The 17470-nt window shown below is 38.7% G+C and overlaps 1 protein-coding gene and 1 pseudogene across 1 annotated transcript in view; one reads left to right on the forward strand and one right to left on the reverse strand.

Annotated features, from left to right (window-relative positions):
- Positions 1-1306: 1306 nt before the first annotated feature.
- TMEM50B (transmembrane protein 50B) overlaps positions 1307-17470 on the reverse strand; it is a 43965-nt gene continuing 27801 nt past the window's right edge. Inside the window, exons 5-7 of the mRNA XM_004474511.4 lie at positions 12084-12176; positions 7797-7854; positions 1307-2751 (exon numbers count right to left, since the gene is read on the reverse strand). Coding sequence (XP_004474568.1) covers positions 2706-2751; positions 7797-7854; positions 12084-12176 — 197 coding nt within the window. The 3' untranslated portion in view covers positions 1307-2705. The remainder of the gene's footprint in view (positions 2752-7796; positions 7855-12083; positions 12177-17470) is intronic.
- Positions 4943-5565, forward strand: LOC131278300 (ubiquitin-conjugating enzyme E2 E1 pseudogene; annotated as a pseudogene).

Genomic DNA, 17470 nt, shown 5'->3' on the forward strand with positions numbered 1-17470 from the left:
TTTAAAATGTGTAAAGATAGCCCCAAACTTTTACAAACTTTAAACAGCATCTCAGTCCTGTAACGTTAAAAACCCCAAGAACCAAAATTGAGAGTGTGATGACAGGAAAAAGTAGAAATGGGATGTTTATAAGATTAGCAAAGATTATTTGATATGAAGTAATTAAATCTAAAAAGGAACACTGAAAAAAAAATGTCCTTGAATTGACACTGAGGTTGAAAACCCTTCATTGTGGGAAAAATTAAGAGAAACTGAGTTCAATGTTTCTTTGTCAAACAAGTTTCTGCTCAAAGTGGCAATGTTTATATGGTTTGACAGCTTCAATTTTTCCCTTTGAACTTGCTACATCATTATGTTGATACGTGTTGATGTCTTATTTACAGAGAAAAAACTGTATAATGGAAAAATCTAGCCTCTGTTTTTTTCATCAGTGCCAACAACACAAGGAATACAGAGTCCTCAGAAAGTATAATTAAAAAATAGAATCCTCTGGTGCTATTGGTTTACACTCACAAGACAGATTCAATGGCCACTGACCCTGTGTTAACAGGGAGAGCTGTAGAAAGGGCTTCCTACAGCCTCCAGGGCTGTTTTTTGTTTGTTTTTAGGTACCAAGGTGGGGAATGAACCCAGGACTTCATGTGCAGGAAGCCAGCGCTCAACCAGAGCCACGTTAGCTCCCTTGAGCTGGTTTTTTTGTTTGTTTTTTGGGAGGTACTAGAACTGAACCCAGGACGTCCCATGTGGAAGCAGGCACTCAACTGTTTGAACCACATCTGCTCCCTGCCCCCTTGTGTTTTTAAGTGATTACAAAGAACTCTACCTTTGTAATTTGGGAAGTCCATAAGAGAAGGTACAACCATTATCTCCTTTATTTTTTGTAATGATAAAAAAAAATGTTCAGATAAATACCTAAATGGCAGCTAACATGTGAATACTAGATTGCTGAATTAAGAATCATCGTTGAGCATACTTCATATATAATACCTCAGTGAAATTTGCTTCTCTTACCATAACCAATATATTTTTAAACAAATGTTAAGAACTGTTCTCACATTTCTCAGAACATAAGGCAATTAAGTGATTTGCTCAGTTTTTAAACAAATTAATGGCTGTCAATAGAAAGGAAAGACAAATTTTAAGTCATTCTTCTGGGATCCCTTCATTAATCTTTTACAAGTCTGAGTATTTCTCTGTATTTATAAAGAAAAACTGCTTCTTTGATCAAGTTTATTTGAATAACTGAAAAATGAAAAGCAAATAAATGTTTATGGCTCATTTTCTCCAATAAACTCAACAAAATTAGTATGTGTGAGAAGTAATATTTATTCCAAGTTACAAGGGAGTTGGAACACGTAATCAGTTTTATAATTTGTTGAGAGCAAGACAAAGTTTACTGACTTTTGAGGAAAAAAACAACAACAAAGAAAGAACGAGACAACATTGGGACAAAGGCACAGAATTCCACAAACTGCTTCATACTCTGTGCATGGCAAATCCTCTCTGAGGGAGACAGAAGTTAAGCAAAATAAAATTTTCATTAATAGTTGTAATGGTGTTATAATACCCTTGATATTTTTCTGCCTTACAACTAAAAGCTCTATAAAATCTCTCTGGTGGAAAAAAAAACGCAACACAAAGCCTATATAACAAATAAAACAAAATTAGCAATTAAAATCCAACTATCCCTTTGAAATTTCTCATAGGAATACACACAGTGCAAATACAGTTTTTAAAACCCAATAATTTTTCCTTTTCACGTTGAAGATATATTTTGCAGGAATACTTTGCCCAAAGCTTGAGAGCTAGAGCAAAAGCAGAGCTGCAGTCAGGTCACTAAGGGCATGAAACGCTTCATTTTTCACTAGGCCATGGTAATTTCTTCTGGAAAAAGCGCTCCATCTTTAACCATTCCACTTGTTATCTGGGTGCGGCTTTTAAATCAGTTGTTTCCAACTTGCTTGATACAGAATTTTATAATGTCAGATAATGACAGGCTGTAAAAGATAACCCTAGTAGATTGATCATTTAAGCTGCTTTTATAGGAAGCATGTTGCTCACCTACCTTCCAATCTTTTTACAGTAACCACATAAAATTCATTTTATTTGATCATGTATTATCCTTTCTCAAAGTCATATTAGAGGAACTGTTTTTAAAAGAGGCTTTCAAACTAGTCCTTCGCGCATTTAAAAAATCTTCTTATAAAAGTCCACTTCTTTAACACAGAAGATTAAACATTTTTCCTTTTTTTAAAAAAAATCTCATTTCTAAGCCAAAATAAATTAAAACTTGCCGAAATACCTTTTTTTAAATGGCTCAGTGCTTATATCAGATCAATGGAGCTATATTTTTGTGCATTTTCAGAAGTTAGATATACTGAAACAGTAGTTAACTGTAAAATGATATGATACAACCCTGGCTCAGGGAACAGATCAAGCTTTAAGTTTCCAGGAATAAAACAACTGATATTAATCATCCAATATATATAGTCCTATATTATATACATATTAACAATCTATTCAATGGGTAAAAAGGACAGAAATTTCATGAAACTATTTTAAAACTCAGAGCATAAGAAAGTAAAGAAACAAAACATTTAATGTACAATCTATTCCATTTGGCAATGTGTAAATTATATTGAGAGATAAAAACTTATCTACAAACAGAACATAACAAATAGGAAATGTGATATTAAGAAGTGATATCAGGTCCACAGCTCCTCAGTTCTTCCAAATTTGTAGATCAGAGTGCTAGAAAGATAAGAAAATCAATCATGAGAAAAAAAACACATGGAACAAGCAATGCAGAATTCACTTTCTAGATATACTTTGATCAGGACCTCACTAAACCCTTATATATCAATTTCTGAAATTAAAGGATGTGGTGGTATCGGTCTCAATTCACATATTTTGTAAAGCAGTTTGTTGACCTAAATGACTGAGCTTAATTAAGTATTCTTTCTTTTCAAAGCCTGGAAAGTTATTACATATGAAATGCGTAAGAAAAAGGGACATCTCTCACACTGGCAGATATTAGGGCTATTTTGCAACTGGATTCTACCATATCTGAATTACAGTAACTGAAACACCCTAACAAAGACCATGGTGCCATTCTTCATTCATTCAAAAAATAATTATTGTATATTAAGTACTAGCTGTGTGCCAGGCACTCGGCTAAGTGCTGGGAATGTGATTGTGAGGCCAAGCAGACAAATTTGCTCCCTAATGGAGTCTAATGAGAGAGAAAAACAAATGTAAATTTCCAACTGCAAAAAATGCTGCAAGGGAGAGGTATATGATATCCTGAGAGTAAATATAAGGATCTAACCTAGTCAGAGAAGTTAAGAAAGGTTTTTCTGAGGAATGGTGATTGAAACAAGATTCAAAAGATGAGTGGAAATTATTTTGGCAAAGTAGACGTGTGTGGGGGGATGGTAGGGGACACTCTGGAATCATAATTAAATTGTAGGCAGCTGGATGTGTTGGATTTGAAATCACCCAAGAAGGGATGTTAAGCAGGAATTTGGATACATGATTTAGGCCTGGTGGTAAGACTTCTGTGACTCAACGTCTAACAGGCAGTAAGTGAAGGCCTAATTATTATGTGACCTCACCTAGAGAGAGAAAAAGAACAAGAGACTAGAGAAGAGAAGGCCTAGAACTGAGCCTTAAGAAACTTCATAAGTGGCCATGGAGTGGAGGATAAGCCTGCAAAGGAGACAGAGGAGGAGTAGCCAGAGAAGTAGGAGAGGCTGCACCCCAGGGCAAGTAGACAGGAAGCATACAAAGTGCTTGACAACTTGCTGTCTCTGGGCAGAGTACAGAGTTGATGCAGTCATCAGTGTCCACCTAAGTGCATCTTTTATGCATATGGATGGTTTCTGTCCATCCAAATGTCATTCATGTGGATTCCACCATTACCACAGAAAGACAAATCTGAACTTAAATTTGATCTCTATCTACTGCTTAAGATGTCTTCATGAAAACTTGTATCCCCAGAAGGCTGGAGGTCACATGCCAAGAAATACAATCAAAAGTCAGCAAGGCTGGAGGTCACATGCCAAGAAATACAATCAAAAGTCAGCAGCACTTGTCAAACAGTTTTCAAAATGGGAAGCAGAGTACAGAGGTCTCCCTAAGTTGAGGAAACAAGAGTTGCATAAAGGAGCCACGGTTTATGCTTATGGAGTATAAAGTAGCTAGAGTTTGCAAGGCAGAATATAAGACGAGAGGTGCACACAGGGAGCTCAGGAGATATGCTAGGGGGTCCCCCCTTGAGTCTTCAGTACACATGTGAGGAAACTATCCAAGGTGAGCTAGTTAAGGTCATGTGTGAACTTGACTAGTTTATGGTGTCTAGGTGTTTGGTCAAGCAAGAACTGGCCTGACAGTTACTGTGAAGATATTTCATGGATTTAAATCATAAGCTAATTCCATCTATGGCTGATTACACCTACAATCAACTGAGGAGATTGCCTTAAACAATGAGAGAAATATAATCCAATCAGATGAATTCCTTAAAAGGAAAACAGATGATTTCAACAGTGAGAAGCAAGAATTTCCATCTCCGCTTTAGCCAGCCAGCTTCTCGTGAGAAATTCACTGAAAACCTTCATCGAAGTTCCCAGCTTGCAGCCTGCCCGAGGGAATGTGGACTTGCCCACTCCCACATTCACCTGAGCCAATTACTATAATAAACCTCATAATATTTACATGATAGATGGGCAGACAGATAGATACATAGATACACAGATTGACAGATACAGGTTAGTGAACTTAAAGACCTAATGACAGGTCTAATAGTTGCTGCTGCTGCACTTCCGCCTTGCTCCCAGTGAGACAGACACCAGCAGCCAGGCCCAGCCACAGCTGCCACCTCGGCAACCCCATGCAGCAGACACAAAGAGAGGGGCTTTTCACAGGGTGGGGTGGGGGACTCGCTATGTTGGATGACAATTCGAGGGCCAGCACCAGCTCCTCCTCATCTTGGTCCTCTAACCAACAAACCGACAAAAGAAGCCAACACCCCCAAGAAGGAGAGTAAAGTCAGCATGGGCAAAAACTCCAAACTCCTCTCCACCAGCGCCAAGAGGATTCAGAAGGAACTGGCAGACATCACTTTAGACCCTCCACCTAACTGCAGCGCTGGTCCCAAAGGCGGTAACGTCTATGAATGGAGATCAACCATCCTAGGGCTCCAGGATCCGTGTATGAGAGTGGAGTTTTCTTCCTTGATACCACATTTACACCAGAATATCCCTTCAAGCCTCCAAAGGTTACATTTCATACAGGAATCTATCACTGCAATACTAACAGCCAAGGAGTTATTTTTTTGGACATACTTAAAGTTAACTAGAGTCCAGCACTAACCATTTCTAAAGTCCTCCTTTCTATCTGCTCACTTCTTACAGACTGTAATCCTGCCAATCCCTTGGTGGGAAGTATTGCCACTCAGTATATGACCAACAGAGCAGAACGTGACAGAATGGCCAGACAGTGGGCCAAGAGATATGCTACATAACTTGGGTTTTCACAGTTCACATGATTTGACTGTCACAGAAAAGAGCTGCTAATGATTTTGAAGGGGTGGAGGGTGGGAGTTGGTAAAGAGTAGGGTATTTCTATAACAGATATTATTCAGTCTTATTTCCTAAGATGTTATTGTAACTTAAGATATCTTGCTACAGTAGACAGAATTGGTAATAGCCTCTTTTAAAACTGTCATTAGTTCTGCAATATTAGCTGAAAGGTAGTATAGAAAAGAATGTACATTTGGGTTCAATTCCTTATAGTATGTAAATTTAAAACAGCTTAATTTTGTAAAGGTTACACACATGGCCATTTATGTAAAGTCCTTCCAAGAATACATCTTTTTTTTTTTTGACTGGAATTTGTTTTCCCTTCTTTGGAGGGAACATTGGTATTTAACAGAGTTTTTAGAGACTGTCATCTCATACATGTAAAATGGACACGTGGCTATAAAACACCATATAGGAAATGAGAAGTTGTATAATATATTTTATATGCCAATCTACTTTATTGTGAAAAGATTAAAGGTCTGAATGAGGACTTGTGAAAACCTGTAGTGAAATATCTTAAGCTGGTAACTGTAAGGTGTGGAAAAGGAGTTGCTCAGTGGATTGGTTATATGTTGTGAACTACTTAAGTCTGCATTTGTTACTGTGCTAATAAACAATATAAAAAAATAAAAAATAAAAGACCTAATGACAGAAACTATCCAAAATTTAATAGAGAGGAGAAAAAAACTGAGGGGAAAAGGGTGGAGAACAGAGCATTAGTGAGTTATGGGACATTTCAAGCAGCCTAATAAACATATAATAGGAATCCAAGAAGAAATAATAGCAGAAAAGATTACAAATTTGATGAGAACTATAAACCCACACATCCAAGAAATGCAATGAATCCCAGAGAAATAAGAAGAAACTACAGTATACAGCATTGTCCTGGTATGAGTCTTTGGTGGACCCCAGAAAATCCTGTTCTTAAAGCAAACCCATTCCTGTGCCTGCAAACCCATCACAGATGAAGCCTTTTGGTTAGATTCAGTTAAGGGACCTTTTGATTAGATTGCTTAGGTTAAGGGCGTCTGATTAGATTGCCAGACCCAAAGTGGGTCTTAATTCTTTTTACTGGAGTCATATAAACAAAGGACTGAAATGAAGACACACCCAAAGAAAGAGACCTGCCGTTTGGCCCTGCCACATGAGAAAGGACTCCAGGATTGCCTACAGCCACAGTAAAACAGAGAGACTGAGAAAGAGGCTGGAGGCTGGAATCTGCAGAGCAGCCCAAAGCTGAAGAGAGATAGCCCAGGGAGAGATGAGCCATATGCCTAATCACCCACAGTTGAGCTTGGAAAGAAACTGAGCCTAGAGCAGAAAGCAGAGATCTGCCACCATTTTGCCTTGCCATGTGGCAGGAATCCAGGACTGCCAGCAACTGATCTTTGATCTCTGATTTAGACATTTCCATAGCTTTAGATCTATAAGACTTTGCCCTAATAAATTACCATTATAAAAGCCAACCCATATCTGTATTTTTGCATTGGCAGCCTTTAGCAAACTAAAACACACATCGTAATCAAATTGCTGAGAATCAGTGACAAAAACAAAGTTCTTCAAAATTAACAATTTTGTGAAACACTCTTAAAATTAAGACATTCATTCTGAAAAGGCTAAGAAATGGGTGTCACTTTGGGGCATTTAGCAGACTGCCCTTAAAAAATAATTTTAATACTGTTTTTTGTGATATTTTTATACAAAATATTTTTATATTTACTTTAAGTTCCCTTAAAAATTCAATCAGAAAACTCTACTCCCCAACCAGGTTTTGTATACAACATGTATACTATGTATAAATTTTGATATTTTTCCTTTTCTTTTATATAAATATACTTGCTATGACTTTTTAAAAAAGCACAGGCTATGGAAACAGTAGTCCAGGTTGAAATTCCAGCTCTGCATTCACTTACCTGGGTGTCCTTATTTCCTAATTTACAAAATGAGATTAATACCTTATTTATATATTTAAGATAATTAAATGGGACTTAAAAGAATAACATACATAAAGCATCCAGCTGAGGTCCCATATATAGCAGAACTCCTATTAGATGACTTATATATGCTCTTTGGCAATAGTGAAATTTTCATCTTTTAAAAGAAATTTTACCCATTCTAACCCAAGGGATTTATACATGTTCCACATATATACTTCTTTATGATCAAGATGATATTTCAGGAATGTTATTGGTATGATTGAGAAATCAGTCAACTTACCTAAAAAATATAAGAGCATTTTGAAAAAACACAGCTAGTCCTGGATACACATCAATATCTGCGTACACACACAAAAAGTTAAAACAGATTAGAAGACTGCAAAAGGCAAATGGCAGTAACAAAGTATCTGTGCCATGCATAATGATATGCTCTGTATGTTACAACATAGTGCTATTATTAGCTCAAAGAAATCTACAATAAATTTAAAGTAACAAAATCCCCATCTCCTTCTTCCAAAACAATAAAAACATAAATAACCAAGGAAAAATAAAGATTGCTGCCAACTTTTTTCACTGAAAAGCTAGTTTTCAAATGAACTTTTCCACACTCAAAAAACTTTTTTTTGAGGCGTGGGGAACTGAACCCCGGACCTGGTTATGTGGGAAGCCAGAGGTCAACCACTGAGCCACATCAGCTCCCCTGAGTTGGTTTTTTTCATTTGTTTTGCTTGTGTTTGTTTTTGGTTCTTTTAGGAGGTAGTGGAAACTGAACCCAGGACCTCCCATATGGGAAGCAGGTGCTCAACCACTTGAGCCACATCCACTTCCCTGTTTTTTGTGGTTTTTTTTGGCTGGATGATAGTATGTCTTTTTCTCCCCTTCCAATCCCCCTCCCCCACCCTGCTGTTTTTTTGCTGTGTCATACCCTGTGTGATCTTCTGTATTTCTCTTTTTGCCTTATCTTCTCATCTTTCTCCTCTAGGATTCATTGGGAATCAATCCTGGGGACCTCTGATGTGGAGAGAGGTTCCCTGTCAAGTGCACCACCTCAGTTCCTGGTCTCTGCTGCGCTTCACCTTGACACTTCCCTTCATCTCTCTTTTGTTGCGTCATCATCTTACTGCGTGACTCAGCTTGCTACGCGGGCACTGGATTGCCATGCAGGCACTGAATCACCACATGGACACTCATGTGGGCACTTGGCTCACCCTATGGGCACCCACGCGGGCACTTGGCTCGCCATGCAGGCACTCGGGCTCACCGCACAGGCATTCAGCTCGCCACGCAGGCAATGGCTCACCACACAGGCATACTTTCTCTTCTTCATTTCACCAGGAAGCTCCAGGGATCGAACCCAGGTCCTCCCATATGGTAGGCGGAGGCCATATCACTTAAACCACATCCGCTTCCCTCCTCTCATTAATTATTAAATTTTATACTGGTTTCAAGGATATCAAATAAACTCAGGTAATAATTTGGAGTTTAAATTAGTGGGGAAAAAAATAGGGTTGCTTTCATTCCGGTTTAAAAAAAAAAAAAAAAGAACTTATCAGGTTTTCTTTTTGTTTAAAGTAATTGCTATGGTTCTAGCTGCATCAAAACTGCTGAGGAACCAGCAGCAGGCACACTGCTTGTCCCTTTGCTTCCTATGGCCAACAGAGAAATATAAATGTTAGAAAGCTACAAATTAAATTATTACTTAACAGTCTGTAATTTATTTTCTCTCATGAATTCAGGGTTTTTATTTTGCAAATGTGACAAATATAAAAATGATCATTACAATTCATCATAGTTCTCTTTCACAGAATTCCTAAAGGGAGTGGTTATTTTCAGAAGAAGAGAAAAACTATTTAAATTTTTGTGGATAACTAACTTTCATAAAACTATCATGTTGATAAAATTTGCTGGAAAAGATGAAGGAACTGGCTCAATTTTTAGCTTTTGCTATTATAGCAAACAATAATAGTGGCATGGTTCAGAGCTCCAACTTGCAGGAAGCAGATGTGGCTCAACTGATAGAGCGTCCGCTTACTACATGGGAGGTCCAGGGTTCAAACCCAGGGCCTCCTGACCTGTGTGGTGAGCTGGCCCATGCACAGCGCTGACGCACACAAGGAGTGCTGTGCCACACAGGGGTGTCCCCGCGTAGGGGAGCCCCACATGCAAGGAGTGCACCCCGTAAGGAGAGCCACCGCACGTGAAAAAAGCGCAGTCTGCCCAGGGGTGGCACCGCACACATGGAGAGCTGACGTAACAAGATGACGCAACAAAGAGACACAGATTCCCGGTGCCACTGACAAGAATCCAAGAGGACACAAAAGAACACAAAGTGAATGGACACAGAGAGCCGACAACTGGGGGGAAGGTGAGATAAATAAATAAAAAATAAATCTTAAAAAAAGGGGGGGGGCTCCAACTTAGAGCCAAATCCCCAGGTTTGAAACTCAATGCTACCGACTGACTAAATGTATGACCTTGGAACAAATCACTTGACCTAATTATGCCTTAGTTTCCTCACCTATAAAGTGGGCATTAAAACAGTACCCACCCCACAGGGTGTGAAAATTAAATGAGTGACTATGTATAGTGCTTAGAATAATACCTGGCTCGTAAGTATTACATAAATGTTAGTTGCTATTATGATTATTAATAGTTCAAAAAAGTCTTTACAGGTCAAGAATTAAACATGTGCTAAAAATGCCCTCTGAAGTAAATGCATATGCATTTTACAAACAGAAAAGTACATAATGAGCAATGCTGTAGAAATAGATGAGCTTCATAATTGAAAAATTTCTCAATATGTACTAATTCTTTAAAGATTAAGATACAACCAATGAGATCACAACCTTGCAAACGTAATACTTCCTTACACAACTTTCAGGAAAGATAATTTATCCCATTTTCATTAGAGAAACTGAAAAGTTTCACTTGTCACTTCAAGTAACTACACAGTCCTTCCAACAAAATCCCACCCTTCTCAGAGTCAGGGATAAAATGAGTTTGAAACACACTTTATTGTATGATTCCATTTATGTGAAATAGGCAAATCTAGAGATAGAAAGTAGGTTAGTAGTTGCCTAGGGCTGGGGAATTGGGGAAAAATGGGAAGTAACTGCCAATGGGTATGGGGTTTCTTTTTGAGGTGATAAAAATGTTCTAAAATTGGACTGTGGTGGGAGTTGCATAATTCTGTGAATATACAAAAAAATTGGAGCATATAATTTAAATGGGTGAATTATATGGCATACAAATTATATTTCAATAAACCTGCTTTAAAAAAAGCACTTTCCTTCAGATGGGCATCATGCTAGAACTGTATACTCCATTAGTATGCTGAATTAACTAAAACAACACATTTTAGATACATTTAGTGAGCAATGTTAAACATTAGACAACCACTGTCCTCTAGAACTCTGACTTATTTTGTGCCAAGTGAAAGACGGTGGAAAGATATATTGGAAAAATTTTACAGTGATCAAACTATGAGATTTCAGGAATCCTGTCTAAAGCATTGGAAGGCCAGTGGTAGGTCAGGACAAAGTGATGTGATAGCTATGCAAAGACTCTGCCACAGAGATTTCCAAAGCAGAGGGGTCAGAGGATGAATACATGTGTTATCTGAGACTCCTCCTCTGGAATGAAGAGAGGCAGTGAAAATAGTCTTCATATGCTTCTAGAGACACCTGCTGAGACTAGGTTCTGCTTTTAATCCCACCCTGGGAAAAAACAAAAACAAAAACAAAAAACTAGGGAACCAGGCACAGCCAGGAAACTCAAACTGGTTTAAGAGGCATTTGTTCTACTGCAACAGCTGTTTCTGCATCAAGGACATAAACATGCCTTCAGTCCATCCTTCAAAAACTTCCCTTGTACCTGTGACTGAAAAAAATCCAGGCTGGGGTTGGAGGGAGGGAAGTATCAGTGGAAAGAAAGCTATCAAGGTCATAACCAATTATGTGAAATCACTGTGGCATTGTTTTATAATTCAGAATTTTTCAGATTTAAGAAAACTAGTACAGAGCACCTTCAGCTGGACCAGGGTCAGCATTCCATAATTAAATACATCAATATTCCTCAATAAAATATTTGAATACTTACACTAAATGGAATAAAGTCCATAGTTAGCCCAATGTCAGTTCAGGTCAGGTTTTGCTGCCAAACTGGTTATGAAAAAAACTTGATTTTCAGAGTTTTGTGGATTTTGGAATTGTGAATTAGGGAATGGGGGCCATGTACTGATTTCTGACTTTTACCATTGCAATCCAACAGATGGGCCTCTTTTATAAGATATAAGAGCTTGGCTGTCCAAGGTAAGGAAGGAAACTAGATATTGCTGAGATGGCTCAGAGTTACACACTTTCATCAATGCTATGGATTCCCTAACCAGGGATAGATATCCCACTGTACTCAGTGATTCCTCTGAGAAGTTTTAATCAACAACTTATCTTCATAAAGAATCGTTTCTTCAAGTCACCTGAATAATGAAGCTAAATTTTACTTGAGGAAGTTAGTCTAAGTAAGTCATATATAAAAGACATATCTGAATAAAGAAGGAATAAACACTTACTTTGGGTAACATAGGCACCAAAAAGAATCCACATGGAAGCAATAAGTGACCCAAACATCAACATGAAACCAATGAAAAGCCAAACTCGAGCACCTATGGGAGAACAGGTGTTAGGTTTTTGCTCATTTTTGCACTTTTATAATGTCTTATGAAGACATAACACTAGAAACACTATTAACCTATTACATATTATGCAAATCAAAGACAGTCATATATTTACATAAACCTGCTATAACAGATGATTAAACAAAGATTACAGAAAAGTTCAAAGAGATTAAACCATACCTAGAAAGAGAAAAAGGCAGACTGTTACCTCTCTACTGGTCCACTGCTGGAGAAACTAAGGCAAACTTCATTAGTTTTTTTGTTGCTTGTTTCTTTGAAAGAGGTACCAGGGATTAGACCCAGGACCTTGTATATGGGAAGCAGGTGCTGAAGCACTGAGCTACACCCACTTGCCAACCAGAAGTTAAGTTTTTTCATTCATTCATTTGTATATTTTTTAAGAGGTACAGGAGATCGAACCCAGGACCTGATATATGGGAAGGACACACTCAACCACTGAGTCACATCCACTTCCCATTAGTAATTATTTGGCTGATTAGTTAAATCCTAAGTACCCCTTTTTATATATTATCCAAGTAATTGTCCAGTTAGAAGTAGCAAATATATTTCAGGTAGCCAACACCACACAAGAATGAAAGCCTTTAAATGAAGGACAAACATGTCCCCCTTTAATCACTATTATGCTTCTAAAATCACACTATTACTCAATATGGTACAAATAGTGGTCATGCTTCAGGAGCTACACTCAGGCTCTTTTATGGCTGAGGCAGCCAACCTGTAGTAATACCCTTGTAGCATTCATTCAAGGTCAGAAGCATCTCTTCCACATGGAATTCCAGAATCTTGATAAAGTAATCAGCTGGACAATTTAGCAGACTGAATACATATTTAGGACAGCAGGTTAACCCTTGTACCAGACCCTTGTATAATGACTGCCCATCTCCCTGTAGAAGAGGAGAAGAGCTCCACTGAAGTGAAAAGAAAATCCAAGCTAATTCCATAAAAGAAAGTTTTATTTGCTTCAATTGCAGATATTGTTATTAAGAGAACAGAGACTCAAGTATTTTAGATACTAGCTATAGCAAAAAACACTGATCAAAACTCAGCATGATTAGAATTGCTGATATTTGAGAGAAATCACCTTCTAGGTTATTTAACTAAACATGATTACAATACTAAGCAGATCTTCAGAAATACAGTAATGTTTAATTCGCTGGGAAAAAAACATCCTCAACTATATTATAAAACAGCTTTTAGCTAAAGTGATTTAAAGAACTTATCAAAAAAAATCTTTGTAATTATTTTCCAATATGTCCCTTATATATATATATGGCCATGTTAAATTTGCTAATTTAGAATTAAACAAAAGTATTTCTTTTAAAAAATGAGTATGCTTTTTGTTTAAATAAAATTTTAAACTATAACATTTTTCCTTTTTCTTTTGGCTGCAAGGAAGCTCAAAGAAGCAATTAAGACCATCTTTGCGCCCGTGAGGAGAGCCGCCCAGCATGAAAAGAAAGTGCAGCCTGCCCAGGAATGGCGCTACCCACACTTCCCGTGCCGCTGACGACAACAGAAGCGGACAAAGAAACAAGATGCAGCAAATAGACACCAAGAACAGACAACCAGGGGAGGGGGGAAGTTAAATAAATAAATAAATCTTAAAAAAAAAAAAAAAAAGACCATCTTATCCCAGATTATTCCATTTATATTATATTCATTACTTTCATATTTTCCTGAAAATTCCTCTAGGAAGTAAATGGGTACAATTCACAAATAAATCACTTAAGCAGTATGAAGGCTTAGTATAAAAATGCCTGAGCATGACTATAAAAGTTTACCCTGAATTTCTGAAGTAACAGACAGAACTTATACTATATGCCACATATAAATATAATAAATTGTATGTGAATTTTATTTGGATGGGGAATAATCATGGAACAAAATGTAATAATCACTTAGCAAGGCTAAGAGAAGAGTATAATGGTAAAAAATACAGGTTTTAAAGCAGACAGACCCAAAAAAACACCAGTTCCACCTTTGAGCTAAAAGATTAAATAAGTTACAATGAAATTTTTGATAAAAACTAGATGATAGTAACATAATCCATAGCAATGTCTCTGGTATGGTCTTTACAAAAAAAAAAAAAAAGATTAAGTAAATGTGTGCTCTCTGCAGAACATTTTCACTTTTTGGGGACTGAATCATGTCCCCTACAAACAGCATGTTCAGGTTCCACCCCTGGTTCTGTGGGTATGAACCATTTGGTAAACAGAACCTTTGAAGGGATGTTTGTTTTAACAGCTAGGAAACTAAAACACTTCCAAATACACACTACTTTCTTATTCTTTACGTTCCCCTCATTCCTGACATTATCTGAGGCTGGGGCACAAAATATGCTAAAAAGGGAGCACACACACAGAAATCTTGTGCACTTTTAACGTAGATTCACAGGTGATTTATCACTATCCTTCTCCCCAATTCTCCATAAATCCCAATGGAAGTGAGATTATAAAAGTTACATCAGAGGGACTTCTGGGAATATGGTGGATGAGACACAGGACTCACTTCTCTCTCAGAAAAATAGCTAGATGACAGGCAGACGCAGCCTGGGAAAAAATGCTCTAGGGTTTAGGACACCAGAGGAAGGCTGAACACCAGCCAGAAGAGAAAAGGACACAGGAAAAGAACGTCAATAGAAAGACTGTGAGTGGAAGCTGCAGGTGCAGCGCTGGCACACTTCCCCCGCACCCTGGGCAGAGAGCTTTGAATTCTCCAGTCTCTGGAGGGCAGCTATGGACAAAGGGAGCTGCAGAAATCCACCTCCTCAGGAAATGGGAGAGAAAAGGATGCAGCCTAAGGCTGATTCAGCCTTTGGCCAAAAATTTGATCTGCCTGTCCCACGAGAACTTCAGGCCTGATGGTGCCACACCAGAGTTTTGCCTTGGGAGCCAGCAAGCGACTGAAGAGATCCTACTTTCTCAATCACCCTCCCTACTGACCAGAAGTGGTTGTTGAAAATGCACAGGGGGGTAGTATCATTTCCTTCCCAGGGAAAGGAAGGGGGCTGCCAGCAAGGTGCAAGAACAGCCTCTTGGAAAGTTTTAATTGTGAGGCTCGGAACAGCTGGAGGCAGGATCCTTGGCCACAATGTTGCTGTTGGTGTTGCAGGGAACACACTCTGACCAGGCTTTGATCTGAGAGAGCTGCCAAAGAGCACCATCTGCTGGTCGGGAAAAAGTGCAAGTGAAGAAATTCAAAGAATAAAATGGAGGAAGTAAATAGTGCATTTATAGTAATATCATTGAGTGTGAATGGATTAAACTCCCCAATCAAAAGATACAGATTAACAATGGATTAGGGAAGCAAATTTGGCTCAACTGATGGCATCCGCCTACCACATGGGAGGTCCAGGGTTCAAACCCAGGGCCTCCTGGCCGCTGTGATGAGCTGGGCCACACGCAGTGCTGATGCATATAAGGAGTGCCCTGCGACGCAGGGGTGTCCCCCGCATAGGGGAGCCCCACGTGCAAGGAGTGTGCCCCGTAAGGAGAGCCGCCCAGCTTGAAAAAAACTCAGCCTGCCCAGGAATGGCGCTGCACACACGGAGAGCTGACGCAGCAAGATGACGCAGCAAGGCAACAAAAAGAGACACAGATTCCTGGTGCCGCTGACAAGAATGGAAGCAGAGGAGAATACACAGTGAATGGACACAGAGAGCAGACAACAGGGGGTGGAGTGGGGGGAAGGGGAGAGAAATAAATAATAATTTTTTTTTAAAAAACCACACATACAAAAAACAATGGATTAAAAAAACATGAGTCATCCATATGCTCTCTACATGAGACTCACCCTAGACCCAGGAATACAAACTGACTGAAAGTGAAATGTTGGCAAGATACGCCATATAAACAGTAACCAATAATGAGCAGGGGTAGCTATACTAATATCAGACAAAACAGACTTTAAATGCAAAAAAGTTATGAGATACAGATGGCCATTATATATTAATAAAAGCACCAAGAAGCAGTAACAGTCATAAATATCTATGCACCTAACCAGGGAGCCCCAAAATATATGAAGCAAATTCTGGCAAAACTGAAGGGAGAACTAGACAGCTACAATAATAGCTGGAGATTTCAACACACCACTCACACCATTAGATAGAACAAGTAGGCAGAAGATCAACAGGCAAACAGAGGCTTGAAAAATATGATAACCGAGCTAGACCTAAGAGACATAAACAGAATATTGAATCCTAAATCAGTGGGTTATACGTTCTTCTCAAGTGCTCATGGATTTTTCTCCAGAATAGGCCACATATTGGGTCACAAGACACGTTTCAATAAATATAAAAGATGGATTGGCTCAAGCTATTGAGCTCCTACCTACCACATGGGAGGTCCCAGGTTCGGTTCCCAGTGCCTCCTAAAGAAAACAAGGAAGACAGAGAGATGATGTGAAGGGCAGGTGCAGCAAGCTGACACAACAAGATGATGCAACAAGAGAAACAAGGAAAACATAATGAGAGACACAACAAAGCAGGGAGTGGAGGCGGCTCAAACAATTAGGCACCTCCCTCCCACATCAGAGGTCCAGGGTTCGGTTCCCGGAGCTCCCTAAAAAGAAGACCTGGACACAAAAGACAGCAAATACAAACGAGGCAGTGGGAGGTAATAAATAAATAAAATAAATCTTAAAAAAAAAAAGATGAAAATTATACAACACAGTTTTTCAGATCATAATGGAATGAAACTGGCAATCAAAAATAGATGGGAAAATGGGTAATTCATAAATGTGTGGAGGCTAAACAACAAACTACTAAACAATAGTGGGTCAAAGAAGAAAGTGTAAGAGAAACTTAGTAAATATATTGAGAAGAATGAAAGCAAGAAAACAACTTCTCAAAACTTATGGGATACAGCAAAAGTAGTGCTGAGAGGGAAATTTATAGCCCTAAATGCCTATATTAAAAAAGAAGAGGCATGACTCACCCTGCAGCAAGCTTGCGGTCTGTCTCAGACCGTGTACTTTTCTAGTTTTCTTGTTTCTTAATAAACTCTTTACTCCCTTAAAAAAAAAAAGAAGAAGGAGAGGAAAGTGGATGTGACTCAAGTGACTGAGCTCCCACCTACCACATGGGAAGCCCCAGGTTCGGTTCCCAGTGTCTCCTGGAGAACATGAGCTAGACAGTGAGCTGACACAACAAGATAACACAAGAAAGAGACACAAAGAGGAAAGATAATGAAAGATACAACAAAGCAGGGAACTGAAGTGGCTCAAGCAATTGAGCACCTCTCTCTTACATAGGAAGTCCAAGG

The sequence above is a fragment of the Dasypus novemcinctus genome, chromosome 4 (genome assembly GCF_030445035.2).
Source record: "Dasypus novemcinctus isolate mDasNov1 chromosome 4, mDasNov1.1.hap2, whole genome shotgun sequence".
Taxonomy (NCBI): Eukaryota; Metazoa; Chordata; class Mammalia; order Cingulata; family Dasypodidae; genus Dasypus; species Dasypus novemcinctus.